Consider the following 27,269-nt stretch of genomic DNA (forward strand, 5'->3'; position numbering starts at 1 on the left):
TCGGCTTCTTCAGCATTACTGGTTGGGGCATAGGCCTGGATTACTGTAATATTGAATGGTTTGCCTTGGAAACGAACAGAAATCATCCTGTCATTTTTAAGATTGCATCCAAGTACTGCATTTCGGACTCTTTTGTTGACCATGATGGCTACTCCATTTCTTCTAAGGGATTCCTGCCCACAGTAGTAGATATAATGGTCATCCGAGTTAAATTCACCCATTCCAGTCCATTTTAATTCACTGATTCCTATAATGTCGACGTTCACTCTTGCCATCTCCTGTTTGACCACTTCCAATTTGCCTTGATTCATGGACCTAACATTCCAGGTTCCTATGCAATATTGCTCTTTACAGCACCAGACCTTGTTTCTATCATTGGTCACATCCACAACTGGGTATTGGTTTTGCTTTTGCTCCATCCCTTTATTCCTTCTATAGTTATTTCTCCACTGAGCTCCAGTAGCATACTGGGCACCTACCGACCTGGGGAATTCCTCATTCAGTATCCTATCATTTTGCCCATTGTTACTGTTCATGGGGTTCTCAAGGCAAGCATACTGAAGTGGTTTGCCATTCCCTTCTCCAGGGGACCACATTCGGCTGTGGTCCATGTGATTAGATCAGCTAGTTTCCTGTGATTATGACTTCAGTTTGTCTGCCCTCTGGTGCCCCCTAGCAATACCTACCGTCTTATTTGGGTTTCTCTTACCTTGGTTGTGGAACATTTTCAAATAAATTTTAAAATCAGCTTGTCAATTTCTACCTGCTTAAAAAAGACTGAAGCATTTTGATTGGAATTACAATGAATCTGCAGATCAATTTGGGAAAAGCTGACATCTTAAAAATATTTATTTTCCAATCCATAAACATGGTGTATCTCTCCATTTATTTAGATTTATTTTTTGGACTAAAAGATTCTACAGATAAGAAAGCAGTCATCTAATAGAGGAAGTTTACAAAGACTATGGTAACTACAGGTTAGAACTGGGAAATCAAACAGCTGTGAAAAAAATATTTTTTAAAATTGTTTCAGTTCAGTTCAGTTCAGTCGCTCAGTCGTGTCCAACTCTCCGCGACCCCATGAATCACAGCACGCCAGGTCTCCCTGTCCATCACCAACTCCCGGAGTTCACTCAAACTCATGTCCACAGAGTCGGTGATGCCATCCAGCCATCTCATTCTCCGTCGTCCCCTTCTCCTCCCGCCCCCAACCTTTCCCAGCATCAGAGTCTTTTCCAGTGAGTCAACTCGTCGCATGAGGTGGCCAAAGTATTGCAGTTTCAGCTTTAGCATCAGTCCCTCCAATGAACATCCAGGATTGATCTCCCTTAGAATGGACTGGTTGGATCTCCTTGCAGTATAAGGGACTCTCAAGAGTCTTCTCCAACACCACAGTTCAAAAGCAGCGATTCTTCGGCGATCAGCCTTCTTCACAGTCCAACTCTCACATCCATACATGACCACGGGAAAAACCATTGCCTTGACTAGACGGACCTTGGTTGGCAAAGTAATGTCTCTGCTTTTTAATATACTATCAAGGTTGGTCATAACTTTCCTTCCAAGGAGCAAGCGTCTTTTAATTTCATGGCTGCAATCAGCATCTGCAGTGATTTTGGAGCCCAAAAAAATAAAGTCTGACACTGTTTCCACTGTTTTTCCATCTATTTCCCATGAAGTGATGGGACCAGATGCCATGATCTTTGTTTTTCTGAATGTTGAGCTTCAAGCCAACCCTTTCACTCTCCTCTTTCACCTTCATCAAGAGGCTTTTGAGTTCCTCTTCACTTTCTGCCATAAGGGTAGTGTCATCTGCATATCTGAGGTGATTGATATTTCTCCAAGCAATCTTGATTCCAGCTTGTGCTTCTTCCAGCCCAGCATTCCTCATGATGTACTCTGCATATAAGTTAAATAAGCAAGGTGACAATATACAACCTTGACGTACACCTTTTCCTATTTGGAACCAGTCTGTTGTTCCATGTCCAGTTCTAACTGTTGCTTCCTGACCTGCATACAGGTTTCTCAAGAGGCAGGTCAGGTGGTCTGGGATTCCCATCTCTTTCAGAATGTTCCACAGTTTATTGTGATCCACACAGTCAAAGTCTTTGGCATAGTCAATGAAGCAGAAATAGATGTTTTTCTGAAACTCTCTTGCTTTCTCCATGATCCAGCGGATGTTGGCAATTTGATCTCTGGTGCCTCTGCCTTTTCTAAAACCTGCTTGAACATCTGGGAGTTCACGGTTTACATACTGCTGAAGCCTGGCTTGGAGAATTTTGAGCATGACTTTACTAGCGTGTGAGATGAGTGCAATTGTGCGGTAGTTTGAGCATTCTTTGGCATTGCCTTTCCAAGGGATTGGAATGAAGACTGACCTTTTCCAGTCCTGTGGCCACTGCTGAGTTTTCCAAATCTGCTGGCATATTGAGTGCAGCACTTTCACAGCATCATCTTTCAAGACTTGAAATAGCTCAACTGAAATTCCATCACCTCCACTAGCTTTGTTCGTAGTGATGCTTTCTAAGGCCCACTTGACTTCACATTCCAAGATGTCTGGCTCTAGGTCAGTGATCATGTTATCGTGACTATCTTGGTCGTGAAGATCTTTTTTGTACAGTTCTTCTGTGTATTCTTGCCACCTCTTCTTAATATCTTCTGCTTCTGTTAGGTCCATACGATTTCTGTCCTTTATCGAGCCCATCTTTGCATGAAATGTTCCCTTGGAATCTCTAATTTTCTTGAAGAGGTCTCTTGTTTTTCCTATTCTGTTGTTTTCCTCTATTTCTTTGCATTGATCACTGAGGAAGTCTTTCTTATCTCTCCTTGCTCTTCTCTGGAACTCTGCATTCAGATGCTTATATCTTTCCTTTTCTCCTTTGCTTTTTGCCTCTTTTCTGTTCACAGCTATTTGTAAGGCCTCCTTAGACAGCCATTTCGCTCTTTTGCATTTCTTTTCCATGGGGATGGTCTTGGTCCCTGTCTCCTGCACAATGTCACGAACCTCCGTCCAGAGTTCATCAGGCACTCTATCTATCAGATCTAGTCCCTTAAATCTATTTCTCACTTCCACTGTATAATCATAAGGGATTTGATTGAGGTCATATCTGAATGGTCTAGTGGTTTTCCCTACTTTCTTCAATATTTTTTGAGACACAGTTGACAAATAACACTGTAAGTTTAAGGATACAATGTGTTGACTTGAAGCATTTATATAACACAATATGACTACCACTGTAGCATCAGCTAACACTTCCATCACATCATATATCATTTTATTTTATGGTAAGAATGTTTAAGATCTCCTTTCACAGCACCTGGTACACAATGCAGTACTGTTAACTATAATCACAGTGCTGTACATGAGATACCCAGAACTTATTAATCTTCTAACTACAAGTCTGCACTCCTTTGACCAACATCTCCCCAATCCATTTGTTTACACTACTCTCACTATCCCTTTAATATCTAAAGGATCTGTGGTGATGTTACTCTTTTCTTCCCAATATTGATAATGTATGTCTTCTTTTCTCAGTCTTCTCAAGAGCTAGCTTTTAGTTTCACTGGTTTTCTTTTTATTAACTTCCTTATTTATTTTTGTTTACCTTAGGTTTAAATTGCTCTTACCTTTCTAGTTTTAATCTTAAGGTGAAAGTTTAGGTTACTGATTTGAAACTCTTCCCTAATAAAAGTGTTCTGTGTTATAATCTCCCTCTAAGCACTGCTTTAACTGCACCCCACAAGTTTTCAAGGATTGTAGATATATTAAAGAGAAACTAACTTATGAAAAACAGATACTAATGCAAGTAATTCTTGTCCATGGAAATGCAAGCTGAGCCCTGCTGGAATACAGCTATCAGTCTGTGAATTTTGTTCAGTTTTGTATCCATCTGTAAATGCATTTCAGCCATTCCTTATTTGATTATAAATGTGTGGTATTTTGAACTCTCTTTTGTATTATCAATTGTTCTCAATTGTATTATCTCTGGTTCCCTCATTAATGGATAAAATAAATAAAAGCTCTGTTGTGTTCATTACAATATAACAGTCATGCTTTTACTTTTCTAAAAATATTATCTTTTAATACTATTTTATAAACCTGAAGAATGAATGAATTCTGTATTTAGCAATTTAAAAATACTAGTTTTAATTGTTACCACTGTAATTTTCTACTAAATTAGTGAAAACTTTCCCACACTCTTGAAAGTTTATAGGAACTATGGTCAAGAAACTGTTTTCCTATGTATTATACTATCATTTAAAACATAAACACAAGGACATTCACTGCAATTAACAATACCTAGAGATATAAGGTAAAACAAGATTGTAAAAACAATATTAAGAAGACACTAATATGTAAGTCCTAGAGGTAAGCGTTAAAAGTACTAAATATGGTACCTATTAAGCAATATTATTAATAAAAGTGCTTCAGCCTTCAAGTAGAAATACACCTTAATAATCCATGTATTGCATTAACTCATATAATACATAATAATCATTGAAAAAGGGAAAAAATGCTTTTCTGAGTTCTGCACAGATCCTTATTTCTACTGCCAAGTATTCTGGATAATACTGAACAGTGACCTAGCCACCAAACAAATCAGTGGGTTTTATTTTAAACTACTAATCAGATCTGGTGGCTCAGACAGTAAAGGATCTGCCTACAATGTAGGAGACCCGGGTTCAATCCCTGGGTCTGGAAGATCTCCTGGAGAAGGAAATGGCAACCCACTCCGGTATTCTTCCCTGAAAATCCCATGGACGGAGGAGCCTAGAAGGCTACAGTCCATGGTGTTGCAAAGAGTCGGGCATGACTGAATGAATTCATTTTCACTTTCAGGTAAAACTCCATTAAAATATTTTTTAAAATACAGCTTCCAACAAAAACTATTTCAAATAATAATAAATTCCAAGAAAGCTTATGATCTGTATTTTAAAACCCAAAAGAAACCCCTTAATATTCTAAAAATTTCATAATTTAAGAAATCAATAACATATTTTGGACAATGTACAAGACAGGCACTTTAACAGTTACCACATAAACAGCTATCCAGTCTTCACCATTATGCAATAAAGATTTAAAGATATAGTCTTTTTACCTTTTATTTCCAATAAGCATAATGACCATGTTGGAATTGGAATGCTGGCGGGCATCTTCTAACCAGGTTGTCAAGTGGTTGAATGTGTCTCTCCTAAACATAAATGATAATCTGATGACTATTTTCAAAGTATTTTCCCTAGTGCTGTACAATGAACAGTATACATTCCATTAAAGATTATTTTTAGCCATATGCAATGATGAAACAAGAAACAGATTTTAAGTACAGCATCTGGAGTCACAGCTCAATGACTATAGTTCAGTTTAGGAATTAAATGTAACCTCACTTCAAGATATTCCAATGTATAAATATCATTACCAAACTGATCAACTTGTGATGCTTATTTATATAAGAGAGAAACTCAGTTACAGATTTCTGTAGGAAATTTAAATTTAATTCAAGATACAGAAGTTTTAAAGGCAAGCAGGACATAAAGGCAAAGTTATACTTTTACTACTGATACTTAGAAAAATTCTCTGCATTGACCACTGAGCCGAACAATCTGCAAGTTCTCACCTTGTAATATCATACACTAGCAAAGCCCCTGCTGCTCCTCTGTAATATGACCGTGTGATGGAACGGAAGGACTCTTGCCCTGCCTGCGAGGAGAGAAGAAAAGGTGGAGAGTTCGCTTTAATAAGCAGTCCTCTACGTTTTCTTAGTATTCATATGTAGAATATATGGACAGGGAGAGAATTGAGTACATAAAGGAAAAGAAAATCCTAACTTCACCAGTTTTAGGAAAAAGTCACCTAATACCACTACTGCTCAAGTCAGCCAGACGCACATGCAATCCACACCCTCTAACCCCCAAAACAAGACCTCCAAACCTTTTTTGGCAATCCCTGACAACCCAATTTACTGAATGGCTTCACAATACATGAATCATTATTAGAACACAGAATGGACTCCTAGCAACTAAGCTCTGAAGACAAATTTGAAAGGAAGCAAATAACCCAGAGCCTCACATTTGAATTCAATAACCCACTCCCTGGGGCAGCTGTTGACACTAGAATAAATAAAGTCCATTGTAAATAAATGATGAATGACATCTTTACGCCCACCATCTGCTGGTATAAAGGTTGTTGGAAGGCCAAGGATGCAGATTTTATCAGTTATATCATAAACTGCAGTGAGCTTTCAACAGTGATCAGATGGAATTCTTTGAGCAATCATTTTATTATGAAAAACAGAAAATGGTTCTGAATTTATGTAATTCTTTTCTCTACACTTAATCAATTTTCTCTGTATTTGATATATAATGCTTGTCAAAAGGCAAGAGGACATAAAAGTCATCTTAATACCCACTTATGAAAACAGACTTCAGAGATCCTAGTTAATTTCTCTCTTCTACTAGCAGCACTAATGTTCTGCTTTTTAAGAAAGGCTGGTGTGGGATATGCCTTTTGCCTCTGAGTTTAAAATTGAGACAGTTCTTATAGAAAATAACTTTTCATTTTTAATCATTTCAATCTTTGAGAAAAAAATGGCATGTAAATTAAGTACACAACAAAACCTGTTTTCACAAATTTTTGATTAAAAATCTACTAACTCTTTGCATTCTGAGTTCTGATCTTCCAGCATAAATATTCAGTCCTTCCCACCCTGAGAATGCACACGGACAGCTCAGGTTCTGCCCTGTTCTAGCAGTAATACTCAAGTGCTGTCACTGTGGTTCTTCCTATCCTCCGAGGGCCTAGCACTGGGTCTGGCACACACCAGACATGGACAGAAAGCCTGCTGAGTGAAAGAATGAATTCTAATGTCTCAGGCAAATGCACAAAACGATTATCATTCTATCCTGATGTCACAACCATACTGATGTCCACCTAAATGAGTGGATATCAGTAGGTCGTGACATACTAAGATTCAGTAAAAAAGAACTTCTCCCAGTGGAAACTAAAGAATAAGACCTTCTTTTGGTAACTTAAAAGTAATTCTGGCACTGTCTTGCGATAAATTAGATACTGAGAAAGTCATCACATAAAAGGGCTGTAAAAAGAGCCAACTCATTTCACAGAGTTTGAGGTTAAAACACTAGATACTAGCTAGAAGTATGAAACTACTTACAATTATTTTTATATAATTTATTGAGACACAGCTTTCAAAAAAATTCTCTCAAATCCAAGTTCAAAAGGCAAGCCTTATGGGAATTTCCTCTTTAACTGCTTAGTATGGGAAAACTAAGGACTAGATTTTTAAGAGATTTACTTGACTGTGAATGATATATACCAAGGAAGGATTATGTGGTAAACAATACAAAAAAGGTAAGTATTTTATGTGTTCAAGATGAAAATCAAGTTTAGAGCTCTTCTATCTCCCAAGTCTATACAAAGAGCAAATGTAAAAGTTCTTTAAATCAATCCTGGTGGGATCTTTTGTAGGATGAATTAAAATGAATATAGTTGACCCTTGAACAACATGGTTTTGAACTGTGTGGGTCCACTTATATGTGGAGCTTTTTCAATGGAAAATAGTCTGAGGTTGGTTGAATCCACGGACATGGAAGAACCAGGGATAGGAAGACCCGTGGAGAAGAAGTGCCAACTATATATCCATATTTTTTTGACTGTGGAGGGTTGGCAATCCTAACCCCACACTGTTCAAGGCTTAACTGTATATTGTTCCAAATCGTACAGAAGAAGTATTCTAAGATCTAAAACTTCAGGGTTTATAGTCCAAATAAGAAATAGTAAAATGGAAACAAACTTAGGAAAAGCATATATCTGTATATCATTCCCATTCTTCCTGAATTGTTTTACAAAGAACAAACATGTTGCAACATGGAAATAATGTATATTATGCATCACTTTATACTAAATCCACTGAATTGGGATCTTGCCATAAGTACAAAATCAAACAAAAATTCAAGCAAAAAAATGACAACATTTCAATTGATTGTTATGAACACAGCTATACATCTTAAACGATTACTTTAATAAGCAAAAATCAGTATTCAGAAATTTCTTGAGACCTGACTATAGGAACAACATCCCATACTCTGGCCGACTAAACAACTAACTGCAGAAAGCTAGTCCAATAGTTAATTATCTTGATCATATTAAAGCAAAGTAATCTAGTCTTTAAAAAACACTTTAATATAAACCTGTCCAAACTGTGATCAACTGATATTGTTTGAAGTGAAAAGAAAATCAATTTAGGATATACAGATGTTGTTCATCCTCTTCACTAGAGATGGTGGCTTAAAGAGATTTTAGAAGTTTGAAACTGAACAAGATATAGAATTATTTGTAGAAAGAGACTCCTAACATCAGCTAAGGATATAAAGATTCCCCCAAATTGGTTTCTCTATGTGCCTTTCCATTGATAACAATTTTTGTAGTAACCAGTTTGGTAATTTAACTCCTCCTCCTCTTCTGTTACCTCCATTAATGTACAACTCTACATGCATCAAGCTAGTGTTCAAAAAGCTTTACCCTGAATGTAAATCCTAACCTCTTGGGCATCTGATTTCTCTTTGTTTCTCTAGAATTTTATATTATTATTCAATAAAAGTCCTATTCATACAGTCATTTTTTTCCTACTGGTATTCTATCCATATTCTGAATATTTCTGCTTCTGTGCCTCTGTTTTAACTCTTTGTCTGAAAATTTTTCTCCTCTACTTCCCCAATATCTATTCCCTCTGAGGACCAGTTCAAGCTCCATAATCCTCTCACAAAGCTAGGAAGCTTGTCCACCACAGCCTATATTTAGCCTTTTCCCCTCACAAATCCAAAAGCAACTTCATGTGATCATTTGGGTCTAATACTATTGATTAGATAAAATGAACACACCACTCACATGCTTATCTTTTTTCCTCCTTAGATCTCCTTGAGGGATAGCCCAAGTCAGAATCCTGAAGTTTATGTATAGCAGACACTCAAATATGTCATCTTGAATGATCCCAAACAGCCAATAAAGTTAGAAAATTAAAATCTGTGAGAATCAATACTACAGTAATACCTTTTAGTTTCATTGTTAGTCATTTATCTAACAACTCTAGTTACATGGAACACAACTGAGAGCCAAAAGAAAAAAGGATCTCTAAGTAGCCAACTGCGGAGAAGGCAATGGCAAGCCACTCCAGTACTCCTGCTTAGAAAATCCCATGGATGGAGCAGCTTGGTAGGCTGCAGTCCGTGGGGTGGCTAAGGGTCGGACACGACTGAGCGACTTCACTTTCACTTTTCACTTTCACACACTGGAGAAGGAAATGGCAACCCACTCCAGTGTTCTTGCCTGGAGAATCCCAGGGAAGGGGGAGCCTGGTGGGCTTCCGTCTATGGGGTCACACAGAGTCGGACACGACTGAAGTGACTTAGCAGTAGCAGCAGCAGCAAGTAGCCAACTGAGCTGTCCAGGGCCCAAACATGGAATCTCAGGTACTTTACTCAACTTAAAAATCTAGACCTGTGATCAAGGACTGCTGTTATCAAGGAAAAAGATTCTGAAGTTTACATGCAAGAGTAAGATTTCTGGTTTGGATGACAAGATTAACAAAAATCACAGTAATTTTTAGGCTGTCTTAGTGTCAACAGCAAGGATGGAGAAAAAGTCAACCAGGACTATTTAATTCTAGGTTTTTTAAGGGAATTTCATATAAAAACTTAAGAAGATTCTGAGAAGAAAATTAAAGGTAGCAAAGATCTAGGAAAGAAGAGATGTTGAATGCTTTGACAAATTTAAGAATATTTACTTTGAAAAAAGACTTAAGAGGATGTAACTGCTGACTTCAGATTCTTACACTGTCATGTAAGAAAAACAGGAGACCACAGGCGGGAGGTAGACATTAATGTAGAGTGACTTCAAGCCAAGTATTTATGCAAGGCACAATGTATGAAAAACATATTAAAGAATAATGAGTAGTTTAGTTCACACTACAGCAAAGGATTTGGGTTACACAAGAATGTTTTATTAGCTAAGGAAGCAAACTGGTTTCTGTAAAACAATCACTTCTGGAAAAGAAGAGAAACTATTAATACAGTAGTAGAAAATATTTCCTTTTGGTTAGAGATCATTAATTAAAATCTCTAGGGAAGAAGGGAGTTTGCCTATTTTTTCTCTTTTCTATGCAGTTTTGAAGTCACGCTGCTTTAGAGAACGTAAAGCCTGAAAGTTATGAGATGCTACAGGTTGGGGGTGGGGGAAACACTAAGAAATGGTGAATGCATAAATATGCACTGCAGAAAGAGGAAACAAGAAAGCATAAAAACACAGAGTCCCATATATGATTCTGGAACAGAGCAAGACAGAGATTTAGGGTTTCCCATTTTGGGATGACTGTGTGGCACACAGGAACGATGAGGAAACCTAGGTCTCACGACAGCCTTCAGAAATTCGCTCAGCGTTCTTGAGAATCCAGTCTGTGAGACTGAATATTGTTCAAGGTACCTTCCTTCAGTAATGGCTATTAAAGGTGACAGGTGAGACACTAAGACTGCAAGATTAGGAAGAAATAAACAGACCAGGGGCATGTGGCAGTAAAATGCCCTGTATTTTCCATTTCATTTACTAGTTTAGAGATAGGCTGTTTGTCATCCTAAACCTTTTGGATTTTCTCAACTGGGGTTCAGTGAAGAATTAAGTCCTAATTGCCCTAAGGCAGTGGTGCTTACAGTGGGATACCTGGACCCCTGGGAGTCCCCGAGACTCCTGAAGGGCCCATGAGGTCCTCCACTCCCCAACTACCTATTTGTGTGAGGCTGTATTCTCTTCATCAGTTCAGTTCAATTCAGCTGCTCAGTTGTGTCCGACTCTTTGCGACCCCATGGACTGCAGCACACCAGGCCCACTATCCATCACCAACTCCCGGAATTTACTCAAGCTCATGTCCACTGATTCAGTGATGCCGTCCAGTAGCATAATGGGCACCTACCGACCTTAGGAGTTCATATTTCAGTGTCGTATCTTTTTGCCTTTTCATACTGTTCATGGGGTTCTCAAGGCAAGAATACTGAAGTGGTTTCCATTTCCTTCTCCAGTGGACCACATTTTGTCAGAATTCTCCACCATGACCCATCCGTCTTGGGTGGCCCTACACGGCATGGCTCATAGTTTCACTGAGTTAGACAAGGCTGTGGTCCATGTGGTTAGATTGGTTAGTTTTCTGTGACTGTGGTTTTCAGTCTGTCTGCCGTCTGATGGAGAAGGATAAGAGGCTTATGGAAGCTTCCTGATGGGAGAGACTGACTGAGGGGGGAACTGGGTCTTGTTCTGATGGTTGGGGCCATTCTCTTCATAGACTTCAAGAAAACAACACACAAAAGACTTGATGCAGAGGGCGACACAAGAGTCCAGCTGACTTCTACTAAGCAGAGTGTAAAGACAATTTTCAAAATGTAACAAAAGGACACTCTTCACACTGGAAAATAGCTTTTTGTCTTGGGAAAACGGTCAATTTCCATAAAAATTGCATTGTTTACCCAGTATACAATGAGTTTGTCAGGGTTATTCTACAATCAATTAATAATGAACTGTTTAATAAGTTTCTCAGCTTTAATCTCTAGTGATAGTGATAGCTATAAGCCACATAAGCAAAGGCTCTTTGAGGTCTCTATGTATCAACTGTATATAATAAAGTACTTCTCTTTTACGCAGAAGATGGGAAAATAAAGAAAATAGTCATGCAAATAACTTTCCGTGGTTCAGATGAGAAACCGCCATTAAAAAGTATGTGACAGGATATTGAAGTGGCATTTGATGAATGTAAACAACAGGATTGGGAGCAAGGTAGCATCAAATGCTTAGGACTAAATCATACTTTTAGAATAAACTAATAAACTATCAGATCAAGTGACTCTATGGTACTGACATTCATCTATTTTAATTCACATGTATACTTTAGACATACTGCTTGCTTTTCTTAAAAACATAGTTTGTGGAGCATTTCTACTTAGATCCCATAGCCTGAGCATTTGCTCAAATATGTTCCCCCACACCTGACACCTAGGGTGCCTCTGTTGAAAACACTGCATGATAAAAATGAATCTTTTCTGTTACATTTTATGTCATGGTTGCAGGAGCGTCGGTGTCTAACAAATCATAATAGTCATAAGACAACATTAAAACTGAACAAACACACAACAATGTACTTTTATAACATGACTTTACTGAGGTCATACAAGTATTTTCGCTATACTTACCGTATCCCATATCTGAAGTTTTATCTGTTTTCCATCAATAGTTATCATTCGAGCACCAAACTCAACACCTGAAGAGAACAGAAAGTGTTTTGTTAGGCAAATTAGTGGGAATATATTTAGTGGGAATATAAATCCTTATATATATTTAAAGGATTTTTTTAAAAAAGGGTATTTCTAGGACATGCTATGCCAAAAGATACACAGATTAACAAATACAGCTCCGATCCTTAGAAAATGGATCAGTTAAGGCAGAGGTATTCATAAGACATAGGCTAAGAATATAATTAAACACTAAGATATGAGTCTTATGTAATCAAGACACCAACTGTGGCCTTCATGTTTTGCAGGCTCAATAATATTAAAAAGAATTAGAAATGAGATTCAAGAACCAATTTCTTAAAAATTATTAATGTGGTTTAACAATCACTAAAATGGACAGATGAATTTCAACATCATAGTCTTAGTTCCATCATGGGTTATCAACTAGGAAAGAAATCTCCAAGTTCATTCATTAGAGATGACCACTGTTTAAACATATTTTCAGACATCTCACCATGAATAAACACACATAGAAGCATACAGTTTTATATAAATGGGAATACATAAATGCTGTCCTGCAATTTGCTTTTCAGTCACTATGTCACAAACATTATTCCATACCACAAAGTACTTTTCCAATAAAAAAATTATATAAAACTATACCATTATTTTTAATGGCCACATCATAGTCCTATGTGTTATGTATCTTTAGATATACATGCATTTTGTTAAGTTGGTACTCTATTGCTACAAATTTTGGTTGTTTTCAAATCTTCACTAAGTAGTTAATGCTGAAATGAATTTTCTGCATATATTTTTCAACTTATGATTTTCAGCAAATTACAGGTTAAGGGAATACAAACTTTACATTTATCAGCTTACTACTTTGGCTTTTTTCCTTGCATTTACCATCTTTTGAAAATACTCATTCAATCATCAAAATAGGAGGAGGAGAAAAAGAGGGGATAATTTCAGAAGAGCAAACAGCTGTGAAGGAGACTCTGCAAGAAGTCTATCACTTACATTACACCAAATCATTACTGCTTGGAGTGTGTTCTTTCAGTATTTAGATCAGAGTCAGGGTGATGGGGAGACACACATGGTCCCCAGAAACCAGATGTCATCCTGGCAGAAAAACAGCTTTTAGTTGCCCAGGGAAGGGCACACTGCCCAGTGCCAGAATTTCATTTCAGCATCTCCTATAATTCCCCCAACTGTGATCAGGAAGGTGAGATAGAAAGGTGATTTACCCTTTCAGGATATGGAACTCAATTGAATTTTTATTCTGTATTTTATTATTTATTCCATACTAGGGGCAAAGTCAGTACAAAGAAACTAATGGTATGTTTCTCAGACCCAGAAATACAGGAAAAGTACAGAGAAAAGACTTAGGAGTTACGATGTACTAGAAAGAAAAATGCAGAACTGGACAATTAACCTCATATAAAACCACTACAGTGTTTACACATCTACCTATCTACATACATGTGGGCATATACCGTCTATGCCACAGGGTGGGGGGATACCCGAAACAACAATCCACCAGCTTACTGAGTGACATGAAAATGAGTGGCTGAGGAAAGAAGCTAGCAGCTAAGGATGGTACAAATGCTCTTTGAAATGCCCACTATTTAAAAGGAATGTCCTAAAGTACAAAATTCTACAGATCAGCAAGATAAGCTGACAAAATGGAAGCCTTTTCATGAATCTACTGTAGCCACAGACAGAAATTCTGTTTTTCCTCCCTTTATCATGGAAAGGCTTTTAACCACAATCCCAAAAACATCTGCATTGCTCAATGGGATTCAAGATTTCTTAAATCCAATATGTAACATCAAATTTGATGAAAAACAATGGCAAATTAGAAACAGACCCTTGACTCACACCACGGATGGAGGCACGGCAAGCAAGGACCAGCACCCTGAACAGAGGGATGAAGGTGCTCACACTGACGGCAACCACGCCGTCCTTCGACGGGAGCATGGCTGTTAGGGTTTCTGCTTTCCAGCCTCTTAGGGTGCTTCACTCCTGCCCTTTCCAAGTCCACGTCCCCACCCTCTTGTGGATTCTACATAAAACTCCAGATACTCTAATATCCCGAATAATCTAGACACTCTAATAATCCCTTTGTTTAACTTAACCCACAGCTGAGTTTTGGCATATTTAGCCCTTTATTCAAAGTATATACACAGAGACGACTGACGCTTAAAAAGTCTTCAAAGATTTTGCCTCTAAAAACACACCTAAGTTTAAAACCATGTTATAAGAAAATCAAGACTGTTTCTAAAGCAGGAAAATACAGAAAGATTGCCATTTTAACTTCACTTATTAATAGGTTCAGGACAGAGAACAAAAACAAGAGGCCAAGAAACTAGTTTTAAAAGGCTGCTACTCTATTATCCAGGAATGAGATAAGAAAAAACTGACAAGCACAGTTGATTCCTGAAAAACTATGATTTCTGTTTTCCTATCAAGTGAAACAGAAACAAAGAATTCAAGTTTAGCTTCAAAAACATAACTCTTTCCAATTTACCTTCTCATAACTGGGTTCATTCAGTGCAGGCTTTACCTTTGTATTCTATGTGGTAAAAGAAAATGCTGAAAGCTGAAGTGTCCTAGAAGTTTTAGAAACAAACAAAAACCCAATACCTTACACATCTCCTCTGGACTGTAAAAATTTTAAATCGTTTTAGTTAAGTATATATTTATACGTGTGTGTGTGTGTGTTATACGTGTGTGTGTGTGTGTGTGTGTGTGTGTGTGTGTGTGTGTATGCTTAAGAAGTTTATTTATAAAGTTTTCTTTCTTTTTTTTTTAAATGAGATAAACCATCATCCCTTACGCCCTTGAGCCTCTCTTCCCAGATACATTTTCAATTAACAGCCAATTCTGGCTGCCAGAGAAATTATCTGTGGAGCCAAAGGCCAGGCCTCATTTACCTACACTGTCAGGGAGTGATGCTTATTTTTTCAGCTGTTACTCACTTCCAACCTTCCAGGACAAAACACTCTGAGCGTAAATACACACTTTCTAAATTACCTCTGGATCGTGATCATCCTTGTAGAGCAAGTGCTTGCATCCTTGCATAATAAACATTTATTTAGTATTTAACAATCGATACCAACTAATTGTGTGACCCTGAGCAAGTTACTGTATCTCTTGTTTTAGTTTTTCTTATTTGTAAATCGTATTAATGATACCCATCTCACAAAATTTCTTCAAGATTAAGAGTTATTACATACATGGAATCTAAGAACCGATACAAATGAACTTATGAAAAAGGAAATACAGACACAGAAAACAAACTTTGGTCAACAAAGGGGATGGGGCAGACATAAATCAGGGGTCTGGGATGAACACAGAAACACTGCTACATAGAAAACAGGTAAACAACAGAGATCTACTGTACAGGACAGTACTCAAGATCTTGTAATAACCTATAATGGAAAAGAATCTAGAAAAGAACATATATATGCATAGATGTATAACTGATTCACTTTGCTGTACACGTGAAACTAACATTGTAAACTAGATATACTTCAATTTAAAATAAAGTTACCACATGCCTTAGTTACCATATACTTACTGCCTGGCACACAGTAAGTATTTTGTATGGATCTATTATTATTTCACACTGTACTCCAAGATTTCTACCTAACAATGACACGTCACTCATGAGGTGACTACTGATGACAGCCCCAATGAGAAAGGGCCCCCTGCCAGAGCCAGGGCATGTGGAGGTGCTGAGGTTCCTCCCCGGAGATGGCACTGCCAAAGCAGACAGCAGGGCTGGTATCAAGTTAACAGCCATAAGGAGCCTTCCTCAGACCATCTTGAGAAAAAAAAGGATCTACTCCTGGAACTTAGAAACTGCAGAGGTTCAAAACAGAGACTGGTGGGGAAGAAGGCTGATACTCCTAGAAACAAAACTATAGATACTAGCAAAAACAAAAGGCATAGATATTAGCTAAGAAAAAATTATGACTTACAGATAAGGTCAAAATGTCTACATAGAACATGCAAAACAAATAAACAATAATAATGGTGGGAAAAACTTGTTTACAATAGAAACAAAATCCATAAAATACAAAAATAATGTAAAAGCACAAGACCTTATGTAAAACTTTACTGAAGAGCATTTTAAAAGCTGGAATAAAAGTAAACATCTTATGTGTATAAATAGCTAATCTTAACACGACACGTAAAAACATAAACTGTCTCCAAACTAGTCCATAAATTTAATATATTTCCTACCAAATTTTAAAAGCCTCACTAAAAATTTTGCAATTTGGCAAATAGACTAAAGTTCAACTGGAGAACAAATACACAAAATAAGAAAATACAGAAAATTTTTTAGAAATTTAAAAAATTTTTAGAAAAGGAAAAACATCAATCACACATTAAGTAACTAGAAAGTGACTGTAAATGCCAGTATGATACTGCCTCATGAAATAGGGAAAAGAAAAAAAAAAGGAAGAGAGAGTCTCCAAACAGGCCAACATACATACAGAGATTTAGCAGATAACAAAGGCTAAATAAAATAGGAAAGAAAGAATGGCTTATTTAATTAATGGTGTGGGGCCACAAGTTATGTAGGGATTAAAGAAAATAACCTACATGACCATATACCAGATTAAGTATAAATTTATAGTATGAGAAGAATATTTTAAAGAATATGTATATAATTCATACACATGGAAGGGGATCCCTTCCTTAATAAGACTTGAAAGTCATAACAAAAAGCATCAATGCATTTGACTAAAGAAAACTAGTAGTAGAGAGCAAAGATAAAAACATATAATTCAAAGAAAAGACACAGAAGTGTTTCTTAAACATATTTTAAAAAGTTCAGCCGCACTTAAGAGTTGAAAAGTCATATAGTGACTTTTCTTCCTCCAATTCACAAATATTAACATCATTCACAAGCTGCAGTCAAGGCAAAGGTAAGAACAGATACTTTAGTAACTCTGCAGAGCAAGAGCAAATGAGAACAGCTTTGTATGTGTGTTATAATATATTTAAAACCTCTAGAAGGTGATACACATAACAAATTCTTCACAGTGGTTGCTGGAGGGCCAAAGGCAAGTTTACATGGGGAATTTAACTTTCTTTGGATTTTTACAGTGTTTTCATAACAATCACACGGAGAAGGCAATGGCAACCCACTCCAGTGTTCTTGCCTGGAGAATCCCAGGGACGGGAGAGCCTGGTAGGCTGCCATCTATGGGGTTGCACAGAGTCGAAGACGACTGACGCGACTTAGCAGCAGCAGCAGCATAACAATCACAACCTGTCAGGAAAGTATCTTTATGTTCCACGATCAGGAAAACGGTCTTTGTGAGATCTGAACCGGATGTTCACAAGGTCTTTTAAGCTATCTCCCTAGTTCTTGGCAATGACATTCTAAATAACTTTATCAGAAAATTGAACCCCAAATAAATGAGGCATACCTTTAATTGATCTCTTGTGGGGCACCTGATATGGGAAACAATACCACCTTTACCCCAAGAGTATACTTTCACTTTCAGTAGTCACTTTTTAGAGGCTGACAGTTTAAAGTGGGGAAGAGAGGAAACGAGGTATAATGAACATGTAAATTGCCTAGCTTCTGGATCAGTATTTGTCAAACTGTCCACTGCGGCTGTTGCTGCTAAGTCGCTTTAGTCATGTCCAACTCTGTGTGACCCCATAGACGGCAGCCCACCAGACTTCGGAGTCCCTGGGATTCTACAGGCAAGAACACTGGAGTGGGTTGCCATTTCCTTCTCCAATGCATGAAAGTGAAAAGTGAAAGTGAAGTCACTCAGTCGTGTCCGACTCTTCGCTACACCATGGACTACAGCCTACCAGGCTTCTCCGTCCATGGGATTTTCCAGGCAAGAGTACCGGAGTGGGGTGCCACTGCCTTCTCCCAAACTGTCCACTAGTAGGTAGTAAAATAAACATAGTGGAATGAGTGGGCTATAACTAAGAGGGGGACAAGACAGCTGAGGAGTAATTATAATGACATAATTATAAGGCTTAGAATTAAAGCTGGGTATGGACCTAACAGAAGCAGAAGCTATTAAGAAGAGGTGGCAAGAATACACAGAAGAACTGTACAAAAAAGATCTTCATGACCAAGATAGTCATGATAACGTGATCACTGACCTAGAGCCAGACATCTTGGAATGTGAAGTCAAGTGGGCCTTAGAAAGCATCACTACGAACAAAGCTAGTGGAGGTGATGGAATTTCAGTTGAGCTATTTCAAATCTTGAAAGATGATGCAGTGAAAGTGCTGCACTCAATATGCCAGCAAATTTGGAAAACTCAGCAGTGGCCACAGGACTGGAAAAGGTCAGTCTTCATTCCAATCCCTTGGAAAGGCAATGCCAAAGAATGCTCAAACTACCGCACAATTGCACTCATCTCACACGCTAGCAAAGTGATGCTCAAAATTCTCCGAGCCAGGCTTCAGCAGTATGTAAACCGTGAACTCCCAGATGTTCAAGCAGGTTTTAGAAAAGGCAGAGGCACCAGAGATCAAATTGCCAACATCCGCTGGATCATGGAGAAAGCAAGAGAGTTCCAGAAGAGCATCTATTTCTGCTTCATTGACTATGCCAAAGCCTTTGACTGTGTGGATCACAGTAAACTGTGGAGAATTCTGAAAGAGATGGGAATACCAGACCACCTGACCTGCCTCTTGAGAAACCTGTATGCAGGTCAAGAAGCAACAGTCAGAACTGGACATGGAACAACAGACTGGTTCCAAATAGGAAAAGGAGTGCGTCAAGGCTGTATATTGTCACCTTGCTTATTTAACTTATATGCAGAGTACATCATGAGGAATGCTGGGCTGGAAGAAGCACAAGCTGGAATCAAGATTGCTGGGAGAAATATCAATAATCTCAGATATGCTGATGACACTACCCTTATGGCAGAAAGTGAAGAGGAACTCAAAAGCCTCTTGATCAAAGTGAAAGAGGAGAGTGAAAAGGTTGGCTTGAAGCTCAACATTCAGAAAACAAAGATCATGGCATCTGGTCCCATCACTTCATGGGAAATAGATGGAAAAACAGTGGAAACAGTGTCAGACTTTATTTTTTTGGGCTCCAAGATCACTGCGGATGCTGATTGCAGCCATGAAATTAAAAGACGCTTGCTCCTTGGAAGGAAAGTTATGACCAACCTTGATAGCATATTAAAAAGCAGAGACATTACTTTGCCAACAAAGGTCCGTCTAGTCAAGGCTATGGTTTTTCCCGTGGTCATGTATGGATGTGAGAGTTGGACTGTGAAGAAAGCTGATCGCTGAAGAATTGATGCTTTTGAACTGTGGTGTTGGAGAAGACTCTTGAGAGTCCCTTGTACTGCAAGGAGATCCAACCAGTCCATTCTAAGGGAGATCGATCCTGGGTGTTCATTGGAAGGACTGATGCTAAAGCTAAAACTCCAATACTTTGGCCACCTCATGCGACGAGTTGACTCACTGGAAAAGACTCTGATGCTGGGAAGGGTTGGGGGCGGGAGGAGAAGGGGACGACCGAGGATGAGATGGCTGGATGGCATCACCGACTCTGTGGACTTGAGTCTGAGTGAACTCCGGGAGTTGGTGATGGACAGAGGGCCTGGCGTGCTGTGATTCATGGGGTCGCGGAGAGTCAGACACGACTGAGCGACTGAACTGAACTGAACTGAAGGGGAGAGGTAAGAAAGCAAGAGGGGTGACAGTACAAAGATGGCAGAATCAATGGATTTTACATCTGATGGGGTAAATGAACTTTTAGCGTTAGGAACCAGAAGGTGTGTGAGCTGAAAGGATGGCAGGGGTGGTCAGATAGCCAGTCGCATGAATCCAAGACTCTGGAGTAGTTCCATACTCTGGTGACAGAAAGGTCCTGGGCAGCACTGCGCAGGTGAGGAGATCAGTGGAAGGAGGAGCTCAGAAGAAGCGCAAGTAAAGAAAGCAAGGGGCCAGGATGTGTGCACAGGTCAACAATATGAAGCCTATTTCCACCTGGGGAATCCACACACATACTCACAAAAGCCACTGATCCAGTGATTCTCAGCCTGTAATGTTCATGTGAATCACCTGGAGACCCTGTTGAGCTGCAGAATGGGAGCCAGTAGATCCTATAACCAGAGAAGGCAATGGCAAGCCACTCCAGTACTACTGCCTAGAAAATCCCATGGATTGAAGAGCCTGGTTGGTAGGCTGCAGTCCGTGGGGTCGCTAAGGGTCGGACACGACTGAAGTGACCTGGAGAATCCCAGGGACGGGGGAGCCTGGTGGGCTTCCGTCTATGGGGTCACGCAGAGTCGGACACGACTGAAGTGACTTAGCAGCAGCAGCAGCAGATCCTGTAACAACTCCCACACAATGCTGATGCTGCTGGTCCAGAGGAACAGCCCTTGAGCCATCCTCTGGCTAGCAAGGCTGGAGTCTAGATCCTCAGTGAAACTGTGCCCAGGAAGCTATTTATAGATGGCTCTTTGATTCCTGGCATAACAATTCTCACTGAGATAGCAGTCAAAGGGTAAGGAACATTTTATATAGTCTTCCCTTGCCTTTTATTTCCTCTTTGCTATCAGTTAATAATTCTTCATCACGACCCAACCTTAACCTTGTCACCTTTCTCTATTCATCAAGCAAAAGGCAAGTATGCAGCAGAATCAAGACAGTGCCTCATGCCTACTTTAGCAATCATTCTACACTCCTAGAAAAAGTATGTACTAAGGACCTTCTAATTTATTTCTATGTCAGAAAAATAAATTCTTGTGATGCGTGTCATGAGTATAGTAGTTGGCATCCAACCAGAAAAATAGAAACCATACTTAAGTATTTAAAACAAAGGGGATTTAAAGTAGGGAACTGGTTATGTTGAAGGCAGGGCTGAGAAACCAAGGAGCATAAGGTAACGCAATGCAGAGATCAGGAACAGCTGGAAGCTGCTGCTGTCCCCAAGCTGGGGGGCAGAGAGAGAAACCAGGATTTCCAGAGCCCAGGAACCAGACCGCCAGTGACTCTGACAGGCAGAGGCTTGTACTGAAGCCATGGAGGACACTGGCAGAGAGGGGAGAAGACCCTCGGCTTTTTTTTGCTTTTCTCCTCTGAATTCCCAGGACCTCCCATCAGTGAGCCCAGAGGGAAGCCGGCCGGTGCAGTTACATGAGTTATGGTTTGCTGAGAACTCCCTCCGATCTACTTCCCCATCTCTCTTCGCAGCAGAGCCTATCCTCTGACAGCAGCAAGGCTCAGGCCTATCCTCCCTACCAAGTGTGCTTCAGCGAAAAGGAAGATACTTTTGAAGTACCCTATTAAAAAAAAAAAAAACAGGCTAGCTGTCTAGGGACCAAGTCATGCCTAAGAGGTGGCCTCAAGATGCAGACCTATTAAAGAACAGATCCTACAAAAAAGGAGCTCACCCAAGTTAAAACGCATCATGAGAACCAGCATGAAAAAGCAGCACCTGTCTTACCCATCATTAGCAGATATAATTACCAAGCAGCTATAACTACCAAGATGAAAATGGAATCTGCATGTTCTTACTATAAGTAGCCAGTAAGGAAAGATGTTTAATATATGCACAAAGTATATGAGGCTTGGGTGAATACCATCAACTGATCTAATAATCTGATTTATAAACTGCATCTTCGATTTGGTACTTTAAAAATACACAGGACATGAGAATCAACTTGTTATGAATAGTGAGTTAATGATACCTATAGAAAACAAGCAGTCACTGGCTGAAAATACACATTAAATTATCAGTTGTAAACTTTAACTAGATTTCCAATTACCTTATTTATACATGGTTGACTAATCTCTATTGCAGCCATAGAAGAAGAAATCTAGATTCTTTAGCTTTCGGGGTGTAATTTTTTAAAACAGATTAAGAACCCTGAAATAGCACACTTAAAGTTTTTAGTTTTTCACTTAATTTTATACTTTTGCATATTAATGAGTAATATCACTAAAAACAACCAGTACAGCTAACAGTAATAATAGAGAAAAATTTGTTGACCATCTCTTACCAGGAACTCTCATTTATTCTTCACAATTGAGGAAACTAAAAATTGTTTGATGGTAGTTGTTCTTGATTAATAATTACAGGCAGGCCTGGAGCACTTACCACACTGCTAGGCACTGTTTCAATGCATCACATTTATTAACTCACTTACTATTCATAGCGATTTTGTGAGACGGTCCTACTACTTTTCTCATTTTACAGACAACATAACTGAGGCATGGAGTGGGGAAGGGGTGTGTCCAGCTAGTGGAAGAGCCCTGATCTGAATTCCAACAAACCGGTCCAGTCTCTGCTCTTACCCATCCCTGTCTTGAGATACACTGTCTCTCAATCTTCTATTCCATCGTTAAATACAATCAAGATCAAGTATGAATATCTGCTGCATTCCAACCACTCTTACAGAGTTGTGCAACATTATTTTTACTGTAGATACAGTTATTTTAAACCCAGTGGTGGAGACTAAACTCCAGTACAGCAACAGTTCTAGTTTCACTGATTTCTGACTCCTTACTAATGCAATGAGCCCTCTAGCATATTCCATGTCCACTACCCCAAACTTGTTAATGCGGGTCATCTCTTTATAACACTTACCAATAGTAAGGTCGTGCACTGGCTGAAACCTCTTGTCTGTAAACTGTAGCAATAAGCATGATTTACCAACACCTGAAAATTAAAAAAAAAAAATTAAGAGAAAAATTCACAGCAATTAATACTTCATAAAAGCACTTGTAAGAGAGACATTCAGGGTTCCCGGTGCTCTGAGAGCAATGTGCCATGCTTTCTCAGTGCTCTATCACTGATCTGAGTGAAAGGTGGTGACCAATCCAAAACATCCTTTTCCTCCTTCATGTTCATTCAGCATTTCAACCTGAAAGATGGGAGTGGCAGGAACTCCCAGAAGACAACCAAGCAGCCTCTACCACAGGATTCATGCAGCGAAGTGTTCCTGCACTCTTGCTTTTTCTGTAGTAGTGAAAACATTTAAAAAACACAGCACTTTCCTCTTTTTATAGTTTATTTTACCTTAGTCTCAAAAAACAAAGAAACAAGAAATAAGTGTCTGGGATCTACTTAAGTGGGAAAAGCTGCTTGTTCTATCTTCTGGCTGATACACTTTCAAAGTGAAAGCCGCTCAGTCAGGTCCAACTCTTTGTGACCCCATGGACTACACAGTCCATGGAATTCTCTAGGCCAGAATACTGGAGTGAGTGGCCTTTCCCTTCTCCAGGGGATCTTCCCAACCTAGGTTTCCCGCATTACAAGTGGATAGATTCTTTACCAGCTGAGCCACTAGGGAAGCACTGATTCACTTTGGAATCGACTTTAATCTGAATAGCATTTCTTCACTCTTATCACTGAAGTCTTAACTTCCCAATTTTCAAATTAAAGGCAAAATTTCTATATACATCCCTCTTGCCCTCTGAGGAGACCTGAATATTCACACCACTTCCTACTCATTTCAGGCCCATAACCTTACAGGAGACCAAATCTGCTTTCGTGGTAGCATCGTGCACTTATGAAACACAAAGGCAGTCATCATTCATTCATCCATTCACTTATTCAAAAAGTCTCTGCTGAATGCTAACTATGCACATGGAAAACTGATATGCTTGCTTCCTTACAGTCTAGCACAGGGAGAGATATTAAGCAGAACAAATGTCCAAATAATCTGTACGAACCGTAACTTAAAATAATTATAACTGCCATCTGAAAGAAGAAAATAAAGTACTATGAAGAAGAGTAACAGAACAGACTTCATTTAGACTGAAAGGCTGAAGGTCTTTCTTAAATGACACAAACTGAATGGTTCAATGTCTTCTAGGTTATTCACTCAATGAGAGAAGGACAATGAATATCTTGTCACTTGCTACCTGTCTTAAGGCAGAGAGAAGTCACTCAATAATTTTGCTGAATGACTGGCCCTAGTGTCAAGTGTCAAAATGAACAGTAACAAATCAAAGATAAATTCTGTGTGTGTGTAAGTTATATAAGTTCTCTGTGTGTGTGTAGTGCTTTTTTTTTTTTAACTTTTGTTTCTTTTTAAAAATGTTTTGGCCTTAGGAGGCAGCAAATGAGATCTCCGTTCCCCTTGCGGTGGAAGCATGGATTCTTAACCAATGGACCACCAGAGAAGTCCCCCATATGGCTGTATTTTAGGAAGTATTTTATTTGTTCAAAGTTTTTTTTAATGTTTTAAGATTCCAGTTAATTGAAAATAAGTTGGAATTTCAAAACATTTGACTTTTTTTCTCTTGTATTCACAATTTCTCTTTTACATTACAAAAGGCACAAACCCATTAGATTTCTAATACCCCTTCAACAGCCTTGCAGGTCTAGGAGAGAATGGAAAATTATTATTTATTAAGTGTTAAAGTACAAAATAGGAGAGCAACTGAGATATGAATCTTCCGTTCTGCTTTTAAAAAGAGATTTTATTTTTAAGAGCAGTTTTAGGTTTATAGCGAAACTGAGGAGGAAGTACAGCAAGTTCTCATAGCCTCCCTCCCCACAGAAGCACAGCCCCGTCACTACCAGCCTCCTGCACCAGAGCTGTAACACTTGTCACAACTGATGAACCTGCCTTGACATACCGTCACTCAAAGTCCACAGTTCATATCGGGTTCATTCTCGGTGTTCTCCATCCTATGAATTTTGACAAATGTATCGTGTATCCACTGTTACAGTGTCACACAGAATACTTTCACTGCCCTAAAAATCCCCACTGCTCTATCAGTCCTGCACCCACACCACTCATCTTTTTACTGCTCCATAGTCCTGCCTCTCTCTGACTGTCATATTGCTGGAATCATACGGTGTGTAGCTTTTCCAGATTGGCTTCTTTCACTTAGCAATATGCATTTAAAATTCTTCTTTTTTCTTCATTTCTATTTTTAGCATTCAAAATTTCCCCATATGGTAGAGAAAAAAGTTATAGTTAGAAATCACAGATTTTATTACTGAGGGACCTCAAGAATCATCTCACAGTCTGGTAATTACTTCAGTGATACAAGAACCTAAAACCCTCTTCTTATCTCACAACAGAGTATGGATTGCTCTGGTAATAGCAATACCACTTACTCTGACCAAGTACTGACTTCACTTTCAAGACACCATATTCTTTCTTCAGGTAATCAAAGTATCTTTCAAAGCAGAGAATATATCCAAGTGCCACTATGGTGTTTCCCAGGTCTCCTGAGTCACCCACCTATTGATCATTTGTCAGGATCAGTTAAGTTTACAGATAGTTTATCTTATTCAATATATGTTGATTTATACTATTTTAATTCTGGATAAAATACTTGGGGTTTCTGACTCACAATCAAACACTTTTCCAAACTGACAAATTGAACTAGCTAGGCTTTTTCTCAGTCCTCAATTCATTTGACCCAGAAACATGATCTATTTGTGCCATAAAATATTTCAATATAATTTATCTACCTACAATCTCCTTGAAAATGACCACTTCTGGCTTTTTCAGGCTGTAATCATCTCCTTGGTCCCTTAATTCTGTGACAACTGCTCCTCTTCTTAAATACTGGAGGTTTCACCACCATTTCATCTTTGGTTATCTTTTCTCTTCAGCTGATAGAACTAACCCAGTCTTATAGCCCCAACATACATCTATAAATTAGTGGTTATCAAACCCATCTCTCTGAGCTTCCCTGGTGGGTCAGATGGTAAAGTGTCTGCTTGCAATGCGGGAGACCTGGGTTCGATCCCTGGGTTGGGAAGATCTCCTGGAGAAGGAAATGGCAACCCACTCCAGTACTCTTGTCTGGAGAATCCTACGGACAGAGGAGCCTGGTAGGCTATAGTTTATGGGGTCGCAAAGAGTCAGACACGACTGAGCGACTTCACTTTCACTTTCAAACCCATCTCTCTAGCCACCATCTTAATTAATTTCATTCTCATTATATCCAACTGCCTTCTGAACATGTCCATTTTAACTCCTTCAGGTTGGGAATGCAAACTTGTAAAACCTAACCCATTCTGTTTCATGTTCCTGCCTACCACTCTTCCAACCACCCAAGAGTCACCTTTATCTCTTTATTTATCTCTGGAGTTGGTTCCCAATGGATCACATCAACAAGAAAATCACTTAATTCCTTTTCTTCCTACAGCTAATGGCTCACCAATCTCATCGGTTCTCTCAGAAATACCTTGAATTCCATGCTTTCCCCTCTTAATCCTCAGTGCTCCAGTTCTGGCTCTCAATAAGATGTGGTCTTTCTGCCTTCAACCTTTGCCTCAAGTCTATTTGTACAAACCTCTGAAAATTTTTGCTAAAATGCACATATATAAAATATAAGCCCTCCAAAATAGTAAACAACATTCTTTGAGAAATTGTTATCCCAACAGATCATATTATCACACCACAGTCCAGAGAGCCTGTGGTTAAGCACAACACATCACCTTCTGTCCTCTGAAATGACACCACTTTCTTCCTCTGGCATCTCTTACCAAGGAACCTGTCACTCCTTGGCAACTCTAAATTCATGCTTAGAGATTCCAATGCTTTCTTCACTAAAGCATTCCTGTTCCAAAGATGCTATCAATCCCCATGCAGACCTAATATGGGGATTAGTTCCTTGGGTTTCCATAGTATTTCCTTTATGTCTCAAAACCCTGGTTGGAATCCTAGCTCTGTCACTTACTAGCTGTAACATGGGGCAAGGAAATTGACCTTTCTGAGCTTCAAAATTCTATCTATAAAATTGGGGAAATTCCTATACTTTCTTTGGTGCACCTGTTGCATGAATCAGATGAAATAAATGCAAAAGGGCTGCTGTACAGTAAGAGCTACCTGTGTCCAGGTTATAAACCTTCTCTGAGCTATATATTTAGGACATGTGCCTTTTTCTGTAAGCACAATATACTTCAATAAAAATGAAAACACTTTGATGGTCTTTCTGATGCATCAATTTGACTAGGCCCCTTCCAATTACTGGGTGCTGCTGTGAAGGCATTTGGTAAA

At 38.9% G+C, this 27,269-nt stretch overlaps 1 protein-coding gene across 1 annotated transcript in view; it reads right to left on the reverse strand.

Annotated features, from left to right (window-relative positions):
• The window catches only part of RAB2A (RAB2A, member RAS oncogene family), a 73,820-nt gene that overhangs the window by 23,737 nt on the left and 22,814 nt on the right, over positions 1-27,269 (reverse strand). The window contains exons 2-5 of the mRNA XM_055431579.2: positions 22,886-22,957; positions 12,241-12,308; positions 5,613-5,695; positions 5,097-5,189 (exon numbers count right to left, since the gene is read on the reverse strand). Coding sequence (XP_055287554.1) covers positions 5,097-5,189; positions 5,613-5,695; positions 12,241-12,308; positions 22,886-22,957 — 316 coding nt within the window. The remainder of the gene's footprint in view (positions 1-5,096; positions 5,190-5,612; positions 5,696-12,240; positions 12,309-22,885; positions 22,958-27,269) is intronic.

Source organism: Moschus berezovskii, chromosome 16 (genome assembly GCF_049115385.1).
Source record: "Moschus berezovskii isolate FMDL1 chromosome 16, NW_MosBer_1.0, whole genome shotgun sequence".
Lineage (NCBI taxonomy): Eukaryota > Metazoa > Chordata > Mammalia > Artiodactyla > Moschidae > Moschus > Moschus berezovskii.